Raw genomic sequence first — 16,466 nt, forward strand, 5'->3', positions numbered from 1 at the left:
TTAGGATTAATTACATAAAAATACTCACTTTTCACCGATTCAACAAATGTAGAAGTACTTTTTAATTTTATCAAAACCCAACCGTTATGAGTTGCTTCAATTCGGGCCGAGATTTACAGGAAGTTTGCGGCGACGACGACAACCTTTGAGACAAATTTGTGTCTTAAACAGAGTGTATACGACATGAACTTGCTCATGCTGTCATGCATATTGGAACGTGAGTCTCTCCCTCTAGTCAGTGATGATGGTGAGGCAGCGGCCGCCGGCGCTTACAAAAAGGAAAGCGGCGGCGGCAATATCACAGAGCAACATAGGTAGCAGCGAGGGACAACTCTTCCGACGAGGGACGGCTTCGGAAGCAGAGAGTAGCAGCTGGGAGTTTGGTTGAAGTCGAGCAGTGGTGATCCTATTCTGACAAGGAACTGTGACCCAGCGGCTGTGGCTAGAGAGAACCAACAGAGAGGACAAGAGTGGGACTGCCGTGGAGTAGCGAGATCTGTGCGACATACAACAAAGATGGCAGCGGTTGACAAAGTAGGGAGGATTTGAGCGGCGGAGACGAGCAGTGATGCACGGTGGAGACAAAAATCTTTTGGGTGGCGGAAATTAGTAGGCGGTGGCTATGATAGGCGGGTCTCAGCAATCAATCTAGATTTGAGTCCGCAAATGAAGAAGACGATGCAAATCACTGTGTATCGTCACCAAAAATGAAAATATAATTGAAAAAGCGATGGCGGCAATGGGCGGCAAGGTCTGCAAGATTTGTTAAGAGTTCTTTGTACACTTGTGTTGTAAAGATAAACAATTGATGGAGATCCATGACTCTGGTTTTATATAATTAATGAAGCAACTTACACACACAAAAAAAAAAAAACAAGATTAAAAATTTGTTAAACCGTTGAAAGGTGAGTATTTTTTGTGTAATTAAGCCTAATATTTAGAAGTTAGGGTTGATGATGATGAATGGTTTGAATAAATTATTATTTATTTAAGTTGGCATGTAACTGTGAGACCTTGAAATACAAGTAAGGTTGGTTGAAGATGTACCAAGCCCAACCATAGCTTTCCTTCCATCTCCCGCAAATTTTTCGGAAAGGAAAGATCAGACATTGCTTCTGTGTGTGTGTGTGCGCGCGCAAAAGCAAGATGATGACAACTCTCCAACTCGACGCCCTGCCAACAACCTCCCACCCTCCACCTCTACAAGAATGGCCGCACCGCCGCCACCATCTCACTGCAAGCTTCATTCTCCCTGCCGGCTCACTGTTTCGCCATCTTTCGAGATTGATTCGAAGAGGGCGGAGAGCCGGAACCCTAGGGGGAATTGGGGGTTTGAAAGGGGAGTGAGAGTGAAAGATGATGGAATCTGGGGTGCCTATTTGCAGCACTTGTGGTGAGCAAGTGGGGCTGAATCTGAATGGGGAAGTGTTTGTGGCTTGTCACGAGTGTAATTTCCCCCTCTGCAAGACATGCATCGAGTACGAGATCAAGGAAGGGCGTTCTTCCTGCTTGCGGTGTGGCTCTCCGTATGATGGTATAGCTTTCTGATCTCAACCAAATTCGAATTGAATTCTTTTACTCTGGTTGATGCTTGGTCGATCTATTTGCCTTGTGCATATGCATCGGAGAAATGAATCCCCACCATGGTCATGAGTTCTGTTTTAAATGAGAAAATTTTGGGTGAAACTTATTGTTGCACTTGTTTTGATTCCATTTTGTGTTATTTAGATAGAATCTTAAATGAATTTCATGATTTTTGGTATATGATTCAGTATGAACATAGCATGTTATCTCCATATTTTAAGTTATTTAATGGTAAATCATGGAACTTTAAATAATGAATATAATAGTTTCGTTTGATCTTTGTCCAATAGTTAAATTTGATTATTTTGAGCTCAAAGCTAATCCTAGTGTTGAAAAGGGTTTAGAGTTAAGGAAATGAAGAAGAAGAGAAAAGAAATTTAATAAGAGTGAGTTCTTACAATTGTAGGGTTTAACCGTCCATGTCAGGGCATAACATCTGTGGCATCCCACTCAGTTTCTGAAATGCTGCCATGCATGGAAATCTCATTAAACCGAGATGTCAATAGCGTAGAAAGAATGCCCCTTGAACAAACTGCTATCCAATGTAATGATAACAGCCAATTTTTCATTGAATGATGTGTATATACATCTGTTACCTATATAATGTGTTTCAGGTTATCCATTTATGCACCACACATTATTGGTTGAGTAATTTTACATGTTCAAATCTCTTCAAATTGTGAACTTCCATCTTTTGCATGTTCAATTGTCTTCAAATTGCTACTCTTAACATATGAAAGAATCATCATTCAAATCACTGGAGATTGATAATAAATGGTTTATAAGGCATTTAAAGTCTATGCATACAGCATCTTGTGAATATCATTTTTCTGCATGATTGGCACTTCACAAGCTTAAGCATAGAGAAGAAGGTTATTTTGTCCATGGTCATTATCAAATAATTTGTACCACGAGTTTGAATGTTTCAGATACTATTATTCATGAAATTGTAAAAGTTCGAACTTAGACAGACCTCCCTTTATGCTTTTTTCTCCATGAAGTTGTAATTTGTTATGACTGGATTGGAAGTTATCATATTTTGGCTGCTAGATATAAATATAAGAATAAATTGGAAAGAAAATTTCCAGTAATTGTCGTCTAACAACCTTTTAGTATAGTTATATTTATTTTCTTTTTTTCCCTGCAACATCGTCGTTGTGGTTCCCCTGAGTTGATTTCATAAATTGGATAAATTCTTGAATTGTGCAGAGAACTCAATGGTGGCTAATGCTGAAACAGTGGCATCTGGTGGTCATTCCTCGATGGCTGCTCACCTCAGTAATATGCAGGTGAAAACATTAGTTATTCCTATGACTTCTATGAGGGTGGTAGATGAATATTTAACTCCCTCCCTCTGCTTCACCTTTTCTTTGCTTGGCATTATTGCTTGAAAATTTAATACCTACTACATGATACATGGTGCAGGAAGTTGGGCTCCACGCTAGAAATATAAGCAGCATATCAACAGTTGACAGTGGTGAGTTGAATGGGTGGTTGTATTTTGTGAAGATTATTCTCTGTTTTTCATTTCTTTAAAATAGTTATTTACTGATTCACTATTAATCATTTCTCATTGTGAAGAACTAAATGATGAATCTGGGAACCCAATATGGAAGAATAGGGTGGAAAGTTGGAAGGATAAGAAGAACAAGAAGAAAAAGGCTACTAGCAAAGTTGCCAAAGAAGCTGAAGTTCCGCCGGTACAGCAAATGGAAGAAAATCAGCAGTAAGTGCAGGAAAAACTAGTGCATATACCAAACATTCACAAAAACAAACTTGACTTGAAGTAGCTCTTGTAGGCCTGTTTTCAAATTTTCCAAAACTAGAACTTGGTTTGTTGCATGAAAATTACTATTTCCATCCATGATTTAAACCCTCTCAAGCTATTATTTCCTGTAAGTCATACATTACCTGAAGGTCTTTCTGACATTTGGAGTTTAGTCAGCTATGTATTTGCTTGGACTGTTGTGTTTTTTCACCTGTATAACTTACAGAGGCTGAAAGGAAATCATTTAGAATAAAGGCAAGGATAATATTATGGCTTTTTGGATAATTAGTTCACATTTGGCTGACTTTCTCTGTAAAACTGAACAGGCATTTATGACAAGAACAAAAGGAGTTACCAAGTTCCACCATGTCCATGTTTTATTTTTCTAGATGGTCTGTTTGATTTCCAAGGAATTATTGAATTACGTTTATACCTGAATGACTTTTTTGGGGGCTAAGATGAATGACTTCTTTTAATATGTGAATCTGCATGGAATAGACAGAATATTAAGTTTTTATAATAATCTTGTTTTACTGAGATGCAATGATAACTTCTTCAGGTTAGCAGATGCTTCACAGCCACTTTCAACAGTAATTCCAATCCCGAAGAGCCAACTCGCACCATATAGGACTGTCATCATCATGCGGTTGATCATTCTGGGCCTGTTCTTTCATTACAGAATAACAAATCCTGTTGATAGCGCCTATGGTCTGTGGCTCACTTCTGTCATTTGTGAGATCTGGTTTGCTGTTTCATGGGTGTTGGATCAATTCCCCAAGTGGCAACCTGTTAATAGGGAAACATATATTGACCGGCTCTCAGAAAGGTACATATGTGTGTACAACTGCTTAAGTTGATAGATATTATAATAGTGCCAGTAATCATCTCTAATTTTCTCGTGAGATTGAAATATTGACCTGTGACAGTAAGATGAATTTCTCAATTTCATTCCAGGTATGAAAGAGAGGGTGAACCCTCACAGCTGGCTGCTGTGGATTTCTTTGTCAGTACCGTGGATCCTCTGAAAGAACCACCATTGATAACTGCCAATACTGTTCTTTCAATCCTTGCGGTGGACTACCCTGTTGAAAAAGTCTCCTGCTATGTCTCTGATGATGGTGCAGCGATGCTTACATTCGAGTCTCTTGTTGAAACTTCTGAGTTTGCAAGGAAGTGGATACCTTTCTGCAAAAAATTTGCAATTGAGCCACGTGCACCTGAGTTCTATTTCTCACAGAAGTTTGATTACCTGAAGGATAAAGTGCAACCCTCATTTGTGAAGGAACGAAGAGCCATGAAAGTAAGTATGCTATAGCTTCCAGCTAAAGCTTTGTGAATCATTTTTCTTTAGTATCCTAAATCATTTGGATGTTCAACATGCTATATATAAGCTGTATATATTCACATCCTGATGATTATCAGAATTTGGAAGTCTGATCAGTTGCTGTTTATAACTGCAGAGGGATTATGAAGAGTACAAAGTGCGGATAAATGCTTTAGTAGCCAAGGCTCAGAAAACACCAGAGGAGGGCTGGACCATGCAAGATGGAACAGCTTGGCCTGGAAACAACCCTCGAGACCATCCTGGCATGATTCAGGTTAAATCAGTACACACACTTATTTTCATTTTTAATCAGAAAACCTATTTTCTAGAATTTTTATGGATCATTACCCATTCGAAGCTTTACATTACCAAATTGGTAGGTCATATGCAGTCTCTGCCTTTAGTCAATCTGAAAATAACAAACTTCAGTGCATTAGTATTTTCTTGAAGACTTCTTCAGCTTTATGAAGATTAGAAAAAGATACATGCATGTGGCGTACATTCAGAATATATATGGAAGTACCTTGCGTATATGGGAAAGAAATTCATACTTGGTACTTAATAATTTTTCTAATGTTTGCATATGCATTCTTCTTTTCTGTCCATTCACTGTGCGTTGAGATGCTTTTACTTTTTTTTTTTTTGCTTGGTGATATAATCCATGATTAAAATTAGAATTTGAATGAAACCTGTTTTTCTTCCTTTACAGGTCTTCCTTGGACATAGTGGTGCCCATGACATAGAAGGAAATGAACTTCCTCGACTGGTTTATGTCTCAAGAGAGAAGAGACCCGGCTACCCACATCATAAAAAGGCTGGTGCTGAGAACGCTCTGGTACTTAATCTACAAAGAAAGATCCTGTATACAGTGTTGTTTCATATCTGAACTTCCAGTACATCATCTCATTTGTACTTTAATGATTAATGTCTTACAGGTTAGAGTGTCTGCAATTCTCACAAACGCACCATTTATCCTCAACCTTGATTGTGATCACTATGTTAACAACAGCCAGGCACTTCGTGAGGCAATGTGCTTCTTGATGGATCCACAAGTAAATCGAGATCTGTGCTACGTTCAGTTCCCCCAGAGGTTTGATGGTATTGATCGCCATGACAGATATGCAAACCGCAATACAGTCTTCTTTGATGTAAGCTTCAACCTAGCATAATAGTTTTAATGACTTCAATCCTGTCAATGCTATCTCAATACCAGCTTGAGAGGGAAGATAATTTACAAAATACACAGAGAGACATAAAAATAATAGCGGGAGAGACATAAAAATAACCGCGGGAGAGGAAGTTAATTTCTTTATCATATATTTAATACTGTAGTCTAGAACTGCAACATGGATAAAATTATTTACAACTCAGAATACTTACAAAATTTAAATTCAGTGAAAAAACTGTCTGCTATTGTGGGAGGGAGGCTGGAGGATAGACTCACAGCCAGTTTAACCTGAAGTTTTGGTTTGAGTTTATATTTGCTATCACTAAGTTTATGATTTAATGAAACAATGAGAAAATTTTCTTCTTCAATCAGATTAACATGAAAGGATTGGATGGAATTCAAGGACCAGTTTATGTGGGAACTGGTTGTATTTTCAATAGGCAAGCACTTTATGGCTACGGCCCTGCTTCTTTGCCCAGCTTGCCCAAGGAATCTTCGTCATGTTCATGGTGCGGAGGCTGTTGTTGCTGCTGCAGAACAAAGAACCCTACAAAAGATCTCTCAGAGGTTCAACGAGACTCAAAAAGGGATGATCTAAATGCAGCCATTTTCAACCTCAGGGAGATTGACAGTAAGTTCTGCAATTAGAGATTAAAGATAGACAAATACTTGGCAATATTTTGAGTGTCAACAATATATATTTTGGCTTTCTCCTGCAGACTATGATGAGTATGAGAGGTCATTACTCATCTCTCAAATGAGCTTTGAGAAGACTTTTGGCATGTCATCTGTATTTATTGAGTCTACGATGATGGAGAATGGAGGAGTAGCCGATTCTGCCGACCCATCATTGCTGATTAAAGAAGCAATTCATGTCATCAGCTGTGGATATGAGGAGAAGACTGCATGGGGAAAGGAGGTCCGATTTTCTAAGATCTCTGAAGTTATAATTCACATTGCAAACACATCAACCTTTCTGTCCTTCTGTTGTAAATTTCATTGGTACTTTGTCTTCCAGATTGGCTGGATATATGGGTCAGTGACGGAGGATATCTTGACTGGTTTCAAGATGCACTGCCGAGGATGGAGGTCTATTTATTGCATGCCCTTGAGGCCTGCATTCAAAGGTTCTGCTCCTATCAACTTGTCTGATCGGCTGCACCAGGTTCTCCGCTGGGCCCTTGGATCTGTTGAGATCTTCCTGAGCCGACACTGCCCGCTCTGGTATGGATATGGAGGAGGCCGCCTTAAATGGCTCCAAAGACTGGCATATATCAACACCATTGTCTATCCTTTTACATCCCTCCCTCTTGTCGCATACTGCACAATTCCAGCTCTCTGCCTCCTCACAGGAAAATTCATCATACCAACGGTAAGAGCATCCCTGTCATATAATTGAACTACAATTTTAGATATTAATTTAACCATATGCCTCAAATTTTCTCAGAATCAAGATTTGGTCATATTCTGATCCTAATCCTAAATTTTCTCATACCAACTACTCAATGGACTTATTTCATGTCATCCAGCTCTCAAACCTGGCAACAGTATGGTTTCTTGGCCTCTTCATCTCAATCATCACAACCAGCGTGCTAGAGCTGCGATGGAGTGGTGTGAGCATCGAGGACTGGTGGCGAAACGAGCAGTTTTGGGTGATTGGAGGCATATCAGCCCATCTCTTTGCAGTCTTCCAGGGATTCCTGAAAATGATTGCCGGCCTTGACACCAACTTCACGGTGACCGCAAAAGCAGCCGACGACGCAGATTTTGGCGAGCTCTATCTTTTCAAGTGGACCACAGTTTTGATCCCTCCAACAACCCTGCTCATCCTCAACATCGTTGGCGTGGTTGCCGGATTCTCAGACGCACTCAACAAAGGCTATGAATCTTGGGGCCCTCTCTTTGGGAAAGTGTTCTTTGCCTTCTGGGTGATCCTCCATCTCTACCCCTTCCTCAAGGGTCTGATGGGGCGCCAGAACCGGACACCCACTATTGTCGTTCTATGGTCAGTGCTTCTAGCCTCTGTGTTCTCTCTTGTCTGGGTTAAGATAAATCCATTTGTTAGCAAAGATGATGGCACAACCATGGTCCAAGGCTGCAGTTCCATTGATTGTTGACTTACCAAAAGGGAAGCTCTCCCCACATTTTGCTGTCAAGATCAGCAGCCCATGAAAATTTGTTCTTTAGCAATATATATACTGATCTTTGTTCGAAGATGTCACTTGTAGACATCAAGCCCTGCTGGTTTTTCTTGTTTGGCTTGAGAGAAAAACCAAAATGGTAACATTACTTTTGTCTTGATTTTGGTTGTACAAAGAGCACGAATATATATGAAATGAGAAACATGGTTCTCTCCGATCGTTTTGTTTTGTCTTGGAAATGGGGTCCATCATCTACTTGCCTTTAAGCTGTTGGCTGGACCTGATCTGACACACACAAACAAGTTCTTAAATGTGGTTAGGAAGGAAGCACACTGGTCCCAACGGTCACTTATCTTTTCAAGCTTTGTTTGTGTTGTTTACTTACTAGTGACTATCAAATCAAACCCCCCCCCCCCCCCCCCCCCCAAACAGACTTTCTTCAACCCTATTCGATGGTCACTGTTCACATTGTCGAAATTATATTAATGGAAAAGAAGAGTTTCATTTCATCCAAGAAAAGAAAAATTCTCAACCGCGGACAGTAACCCACATAAATATTACTAAAAAGAGTTGTTAAATTATTTTGTTGTATGCATAGCATAGATAGGTAGATCCTTCGTCCTTGTGCATATTAAAATTAATTAAAAAAAAAAAAAGGGATGGCCAGGCAGGCCCAGGGGAATAATGAAAGGGGGCCGGAAATTTGATAGCTGGAATCCACTGCATGTCAAGCTGAATAAACTGACTGGCACTTTTGTACCTTTTTAACAATTAACACTTGATACTTCCAAATCCCCTCTAATCTAAATATTATTCTTTATATTATATCCTACAGTTTTTATTATTTTTCTGACCTAGATTTTGTATCAAACAATTTTAATTTCCGTGAGATCCTTTTGCTCACCTGAGGACTGCACTGCACATTGTTATTTGTTAACAACTCTTGGAACTTGAGGTTGACCCTTCATTTGACCTTTCCAGCTCATCCTATATGTAACCCATTTATTTATGTTCATTACCGATCTTGCTCAAAAATAAAAACGGCAAATTACGACACACCTTTCCGCTTTAAAATAATTATAAAAAATATTTTTTATGTTTAAAAAAATATAATAAATATTTTTAAAATATTATATTATGTTATAATTTTGTTGTCATTAATTTAGTTAACTCTAATTAAATATTAAAAATAAATAATATACTCTTTATATTTATAAATTTTCTTTTCATTTCTCATTTATCTCTCCATGTGTGACGAACCCACTTAAGAGAGGGATCAGTGCTTAATAAACCTTTATCCACAATGAATCTAAATTTAGACTGGGTTCATCATCTTCATCTCTTTTTGATGATATCTTCAAACTCAAATAGTGTTTGGAATAGGTTCACAATCGAATTAAGATATCAAACATTATTTGAGTTTGCCATTTATTTAATTTATGTTCAATCAAACTTAGATATCTAGTGGATGCTAGTAGTTTTTTTTTTTTTTTTTTTATCTTTTCTAAAATTAAAGAAAAGAAAGGAAGAAAAATTAAAGAAAATAAAGGGTAAAATAATTATTTTATCCTTTTATTTAATAACAGATTACTATTTCTAAAACACAAGAGGTGATTACATTAAACTTGAGGGATGATTATTATAATTTTATTAAATGAAAATTACCAGAAGATTTGTTTCTAAATATGATTTGGAAATATATTTTATCCTACTTCTGTTTATTTTATTTTCATAATTAAAAGTAAGATTTACTTATGATTTTGGCCGAACAATATTGTGGAAATAAAATTTAAAAAACTCGGTGCATCTATGATCTAACAAATAAATACAAGAGCATCAAAAAATATAGGAAAAAATTGTAATTTTTAAAAATAATAAAATTGCCAATAGTATGGATAATGAGCTTGTTTAATAAAATTGCCAATAGTATGGATAATATAGGTCGTGTAATTCCTTCCAAATCCGAGGGCATTTATGGGCATTGGTAACTGAGACTTGCCAAATCATCCCACTTCACAGATCTGTCCACACACTCAAAATAGCTTCCCTCTCGGTTCACTCTTCCCACTGTTCTCTCTCTCTCTCTCTCTCCAACGGCAGTACCAATGGCACTACCTCTATTCTTCGCCGCCATCCTCCTCTCTCTCCTCCTCCCCATCGCTGCCGCTGCTGCTGCAGCCGCCGCCCCCGAGGCCCCCGCGGCCCCCGCTCCCGAGCCTCCGGCCAAATCTCCGGCTGCCCCAGCCCCATCCACCTCCCCAAAACCAGCTCCTTCCACTCACTCAACTCTGGACCCAAAACAACTCAGAGCCCTACAGTCCCTAAACCTCCCCACCTCCAAGGATCCCTGCTCCCGCCCGCCGCCGCCGGCCCTCCACAACGCCACCCTCTGCGATGCTGGCGCCCCTTTCCGCCACCTCATCTCCCTGCGCCTCTCCAACTGCTCCGACGACGTCGAGCTCTCCACCACTGCCCTCAAGTCCCTCTCCACCCTCACCTCCTTACAATTCCTTAACTGCCCCGTCACCCCCATCCGCTTCCCCGCCGAGCTCGCCTCCAACCTCCGCTCCTTCACCTGCATCGACAGCCTCAAACGCCTCACCGGCGTTTGGCTCAGCCGCCTCCAGAACCTCACCGACTTGACTGTCTCCGGCGTCGTCGTCAACACTAGTGGCCCCGCTATCATCATCGGACCCATGAAAAAACTCCAATCTTTGACCATTTCTCACGCAAATCTCTCCGGGTTACTCCCAAAACACTGGCATCTGAACCTTACCCACATTGATTTGGCCGGCAACAAGCTCAGAGGCAAGATACCCAGTTCCCTAACCCGGCTTGAAAACCTCCAGTTCTTGAATCTCTCTTCCAATGAGCTCGAAGGAGAGATGCCCAGTTCGTTTGGAGATTTATTATCTCTACAAAACGTTTCTCTGGCATCCAATTCTTTGTCTGGTTCGGTCCCTGAATCAATTGCGGCTATCCCGTCTCTGGTTCACCTCGATCTGGGTTCCAATCAGCTCAATGGAACAATCCCGAAGTTCATTTCGGACATCAAAGACTTGAAGTACCTGAATCTTGAGAAGAACAACTTCAATGGGATAATGCCATTTAACGCCTCGTTCATTAAGAGATTGGCCGTGTTCAAGATTGGTGGCAACACCAACCTTTGCTACAACCATTCAACCATTTCTCCCAAAGTGAAGCTCGGGATTGCTCCCTGTGACAAGCACGGGCTGCCCCTTTCGCCGCCGCCGGCGCACAGCTCCGGCGACAGTAGCGACGACGGCGAAAGCTCCGATGATGATTACAATTTGGAAGATGATAGTAGTAAGCACAAGAAAGAGTCTCACGGGCCAAATAAGGTTGTTCTTGGAGTGGCAATTGGGCTCTCGTCAGTAGTCTTTCTCATTATCTTCTTGGTGCTCATCTCCAAATGCTGTCGATAAAATCAGAAACAAATCAGAAAGAGAAAGTGTTGTTGGTCCGCTCACATTAGAGCAAAATTGATAGTGTTTTTATATGAATTTCATTTTATTTATTATATATTAAATAATGATTGGATGAACAGATTCAAGGAGGGTAAAGTAAAGTGGGGAGAAAGAGATAAAAAAAAAAAAAAAAAAGAGTTGTGAATTGCTACTGATTTTGAGTGGGTGATTCGTTAGATTGGTGCAGTTATGTTTTATTGCTCTGTTTTTGGTAACAAAAATTTGGTGAATAAGAGAACTCTTCTTTTTAGCCATGGCAGCTGTAGAAAAGAAAAGGCCATTGATGTGGATTTTCGGAAGGTTATACTAAATTTTAATATTTAATATTTATTAAATTAATTAAAAAGAAATACGTAATCGCTATACTAAATTGAGTCTACGAATTTGGTGGGCCGTGTTTTGAATTCTGATACAGACTTGTACCCATTGTATTTATTTTTCCCCCTTAAACTGTAAGGTTCACTTATCTTATTTTGCACTTTGAGATGATTTCAGCTTCTCTTTTGATATCCTTTTGCTTGTACTTTACTTGAGCTGGGCTGCTTATTTATTCCACAGTTGGCTTCAAGCTGGATTTAGTGGTTCAAGGTGCCAATGCCCAATGTGTTTGAGCCGTGTTGTTGGAATTTTTACTTTATTTATTTTTATATATTTTATTAAGGGACAATTAAAATATTTTATATAAAAAAACAAGTACAGTTCAAATTGACAGTACTATTTATTTTAAATAAGGGTGGTTTTTCCATTTCACCCCTCATCCAAGATGAATAAACCGGCCATAGCTGGGCTTCCCGTATGACTCAAAACGCAAAGATGGATAAAGATCCACAAGCAAACATGCCCTAATCATTCTGTACAGCTATGCAGCAGAAGGGTAATGATGGGAAGAACAAAAATGGCACAACACATGTAAGACACCAAATAATTAAAATTTGCAATTGTTACATTGGTGGGATACCTTTACTTCTTCATCAAATATCGAATTAATGTGCTTCATTACTCCAACAAACAGTTGAGGCTAGCTGGATGTTGTATACTTTTTTCCTCCCCACATCATTTGGCAATATTTTCTCTTCCCGTCATCACAGGTTCCACGGCAATCATCAAATATTTTCTGGAAAGTAATAATCATCAAATGCCCTTCTTGCAAAACAAGAGAATTTGATGCAGCATCATCATTCAATTCATCCTCACTGCTTCTCTACACTATTTGTTACTCATCCCCGTATCAGTTCTTTACTACTAATTTGAAGGGTAATAATATTATGTTTGAATTGTTAGGCCAAACACATTTACTGATACAATAAAATAATTAAAATATTCTTATATTATCATTACGTTCAACTTGCGAGGCAGACGCAATATCATCATCTTTCCTAAACACCATATTCAATGTTTTTGCAAATATAAAGAAAATACTCAAAACGTCTCTCTCAACACCTCCCTTGTGTCTTCATTCAATGTGCCTACAGCTAACAGCATATACTAATTAAACCATTTATAGTCTCAGTGCATTAAAAATGACTTTTGGATTTTTTAACACCTTTTTCCATTTTGGAAATGAGAAGAAAGAAAATAGAAAATAAAGGCATAAAGCAATCCAGATGAGTTGATGAATGTCTGCTGGTTTGATACAAGCAAATAGGCAACACCTAAATGCATTTAAATGGGCTATAATAACCATTATAACATGTATTTAAAGCTGATTCTATCTGCTTTATTTAATACTTTTGCTGTAGTTGCTACCAGCAAATAATTAATTAAAATGGTTGATTTCAACAAGCTGTAACAGCATTAAAGCTATGATCACCGCCCTAATGTCAGTGATCCCCCCAAATGCTAGAATATACTTCAGTACAGAAATAGACAGGGCAAGCGAACCAGTTAAGAAGTTGGTACTCTTCTATGCATAAGATCAATCAAATATCTTGCACCATTGCCAAAGAAACAAATACCTTTAAGAGCAACTAATAACTGCAACAACTGAAACCCAAGGTAGCAGTCCAACAGGAATCATACCTAAACGGGCATCAGAGGTCTTAAGTTCGAGTGTCGTGTTGACCAGGGAATTGACTTGCATTTTCATTGGAAATTAAGATGTTTCCCGGCTGCTAATGTAAATTGCAAGCACCAGAAAATGTGGATTGCAACCTTAGAACCTTGTATGATACAATTACCTGAAATACTTCAACAACATTATTCCACAGTGCAGCTCCAAGATAGAAACTGTGTCAGGGAATCCTCCTCTACCTTTGATCTCCTACTCCCACTTACTATCCTCTGCAAGAACATGACCCCTCCTTGAAATGGTGGAAGCGATTGGAATCTCTCAAGACAATCTCCCTACCGAAGCTCTTGGACATGAATTTGGCCATCTCATGACAATCACCACATACTCTAACATTTTTCGTGAGACGTATGGCTCGATCTGGAGGCAAGCTCAACATCCCAAAGGCCATGGCCAACTTTTCAGTATGGCCACAATGAGCTACTTCCTTCTCTATGTTATCTGCATTCATCAAAGCATACCTCAGTTTTGGTATACAGCATTCTTTCTTCATCTTCATTCTTATCTTCTTTAACAATGACTCTATCTTTTTGGCCTCAGGGTGTGAATTATACCCAGCAACAAAGATATGAACTTTTCCTCTGATCTCTATCCAGCTACACCCTTGGTTCTTCCTCACTCCACGCTGGCTGATTTTCTCCTTCAGACTTTTCACTTTTTCCCACGTCTCTGCCTCTGCATATATATTTGCTAGAAGTACATAATTCCCTGTTTTAATTGGCTCTAATTCAAAGACTCGTTCTGCAACTTTCTCTGCTAGTTTTACATCATGGTGGATTCTGCACCCGCGAAGCAAAGCACCCCAGATTGTAGCATCTGGCTCAATGGGCATTGTCTCAATGAACCTATATGCTTTTGATAATTTCCCTGTGCACGCTAGAAGATCTACCATACAAGAATAGTGTTCCAACTTGGGCTCTATATTACATTCATTTCTCATAATATTGAAGAATCTCCAGCCTTCGTCAAGCAGTCCTGAATGGCTGCAAGCATAGAGAATAGAAACAAAAGAGACTTCATTGGGGTTAACAACACATGTTCGTCTCATCTCGTTGAAGGTAGCCATAGCTTCACTTCCAAAACCATGCATGCAATATCCGGCCACCATAACTGTCCAAGAGACCAAGTCCTTCACAGGAATCATATCAAAGAGTGACCTTGCAAGAACTAATGCACCACATTTCACATACATGTCCACAAGCGCATTAGCAACATATTTATCTGAATAGAACCCATTTCTCAAAATGTGACCGTGAATCTCCCTACCTCTATCTAAAGCAGCTAGGCTGGAACAAGCTGGAAGGATAGAGGTCATTGTTACATTATCGGGCTTGATTTCCGGTTGCACGGATACAAACAGTTCGAGTGCTTTGTCAGGAAGGGAGTTCTTTGAGTAGCCTCCAATCATGGTATTCCATGAGATAATGTCCTTGATAGGCATCTGAGTGAAAATAGAGTGAGCATCTTCCATGCTTCCACATTTAGCATACATGTGAATCAGAGCATTAGAGACAGATATATTTAACAGCATGTCGTTTTCCGTGATGTAATCATGCACTTCCTTACCACTCTCCAACGAGCCACTACAAGCACAAGCATCAAGGATGGTTGTGACGGCAAACATATCTGGTTTAATGCCTTCCGTTTTGATTTCACGGAACAATGCCATCGCCTTGTCTGATCGACCATCTCTAGCATATCCAGCAATCATCGAGGTCCATGACACAATGCTTCTTTCAGGCATGCTCTTAAAAACTTGATTTGCACTATCAATGTCACCACATTTCGAATACATGTTCAGCAAAGTGTTGTTAATTTTGACTTCCTCGCTGAATCCGGCTTTTATTGCATAAGCATGAAGGGCTCTACCCACCAAAATGGTACCAAGATTGGCACAAGCTGCAAGGACATTGACAATTGTAGCCAAATCTATGCCAATTCCCAAACTCAGCATCTCTATGAAAACCTCAACTCCGCTCTCAGCAAGGCCGTTGGCCACATACCCGCTTATCATGGAATTCCAAGTTATTACATCTTGGTCAGTCAATTCATCAAACAGCTTACGTGCGCTTTCAGTTTTACCACATTTGAAGTAAAATCCAATTAGAGAATTCACAACCGCAGTATAAGAACCAAATCCCAATCTCAACAAATATCCATGAACCTGTTCACCTTCCCCTACGCTTCCTTTGGCTGCAAAACACTTCAAAACACAAGAAAAAGTATATGAATTTGCTTCAACTCCCAATTGCTGCATCCATTCAAACAGAAGTATACTTTCTTCAAAATCACCAATCTTTGCATACTCATTTATTATCATGTTCCATAGAAAAACCTTTTCATTTCTAATCTTGTTGAAAATTCTCCTCCCCTCTGCTAAATCCCCACAACTCAGATACATAAAGACAAGTTTTGAACCCAAAACAGATTCAATTTCAAGGCCATTAGATTCAATAATTGAGTGAACCTTCCTACCATTTTGCAGAGACTTGAGATCAGCACAAAGCTGCAGGACGGAACAGTAAGTTGCCAACTCAAGCTCAGATTTTTGAGACTTGCAAAGCAAGTCCATGGCCATTTTCAGGTTACTCACTTGGCAGAACTTGAGAATGTGGGTGTTGCAATCTGTCACTGGTTGACTTATGGTTTGATTTAGCAACCAAGAGGCCTTAATGGCGGCACAAGACCTATAAGAATCGGAAGATACAAGAGAAATTCTTGACGATTGTTGAAAGGAAACAAATCCATTGTTACATCTGATATAATCTTCTGTTTGGCAGTGACAAATTGGAGAGACCCATAAATTGGTTGCTACGATTTTGGCCATCAATAACATGATCCTCTCTCTCTCTCTCTCTCTCTCTCTCAAAAATATACATCCACAGGGAAAAAGGCGCGTGAAAGCACTCGCCTCAAAGATGCGTA

The 16,466-nt window shown here is 39.5% G+C and overlaps 3 protein-coding genes across 3 annotated transcripts; 2 read left to right on the top strand and 1 right to left on the bottom strand.

Moving 5' to 3' along the window:
* Nucleotides 1–1,128: 1,128 nt before the first annotated feature.
* Nucleotides 1,129–8,202, top strand: LOC127808126 (cellulose synthase A catalytic subunit 8 [UDP-forming]). The gene is made up of 13 exons (XM_052346512.1): nt 1,129–1,534; nt 2,794–2,873; nt 3,010–3,061; nt 3,166–3,310; nt 3,912–4,178; nt 4,307–4,652; nt 4,813–4,950; nt 5,386–5,511; nt 5,612–5,824; nt 6,217–6,475; nt 6,564–6,763; nt 6,863–7,216; nt 7,374–8,202. Exons 1-13 carry the CDS (start codon nt 1,357–1,359, stop codon nt 7,959–7,961), a joined length of 2,946 nt encoding a protein of 981 aa, XP_052202472.1. The 5' UTR covers nt 1,129–1,356; the 3' UTR covers nt 7,962–8,202.
* A 1,888-nt stretch (nt 8,203–10,090) lies between these two features.
* LOC127807919 (receptor-like protein 51) lies at nt 10,091–11,915 on the top strand. The gene has a single exon (XM_052346148.1). It carries the CDS (start codon nt 10,091–10,093, stop codon nt 11,429–11,431), a length of 1,341 nt encoding a protein of 446 aa, XP_052202108.1. The 3' UTR covers nt 11,432–11,915.
* LOC127807918 (pentatricopeptide repeat-containing protein DOT4, chloroplastic) lies at nt 11,284–16,415 on the bottom strand. The gene is made up of 3 exons (XM_052346147.1): nt 13,493–16,415; nt 12,432–12,587; nt 11,284–11,421 (listed from the first exon to the last, which is right to left on the bottom strand). The coding sequence occupies exon 1, from the start codon at nt 16,375–16,377 to the stop codon at nt 13,747–13,749; it is 2,631 nt and encodes an 876-aa protein (XP_052202107.1). The 5' UTR covers nt 16,378–16,415; the 3' UTR covers nt 11,284–11,421; nt 12,432–12,587; nt 13,493–13,746.
* Between the last annotated feature and the right edge of the window lie 51 nt (nt 16,416–16,466).

This window comes from Diospyros lotus, chromosome 8 (genome assembly GCF_014633365.1).
Source record: "Diospyros lotus cultivar Yz01 chromosome 8, ASM1463336v1, whole genome shotgun sequence".
Lineage (NCBI taxonomy): Eukaryota > Viridiplantae > Streptophyta > Magnoliopsida > Ericales > Ebenaceae > Diospyros > Diospyros lotus.

Coding starts and splice junctions, on each gene's coding strand:
- LOC127807918 (XM_052346147.1), bottom strand. CDS start 16,377: ATGTTATTGATGGCCAAAATCGTAGCAACCAATTTATGGGTCTCTCCA.
- LOC127807919 (XM_052346148.1), top strand. CDS start 10,091: ATGGCACTACCTCTATTCTTCGCCGCCATCCTCCTCTCTCTCCTCCTC.
- LOC127808126 (XM_052346512.1), top strand. CDS start 1,357: ATGATGGAATCTGGGGTGCCTATTTGCAGCACTTGTGGTGAGCAAGTG. Junction 3,062..3,165: donor CATATCAACAGTTGACAGTG/GTGAGTTGAATG, acceptor CTCATTGTGAAG/AACTAAATGATGAATCTGGG. Junction 4,179..4,306: donor ATTGACCGGCTCTCAGAAAG/GTACATATGTGT, acceptor ATTTCATTCCAG/GTATGAAAGAGAGGGTGAAC.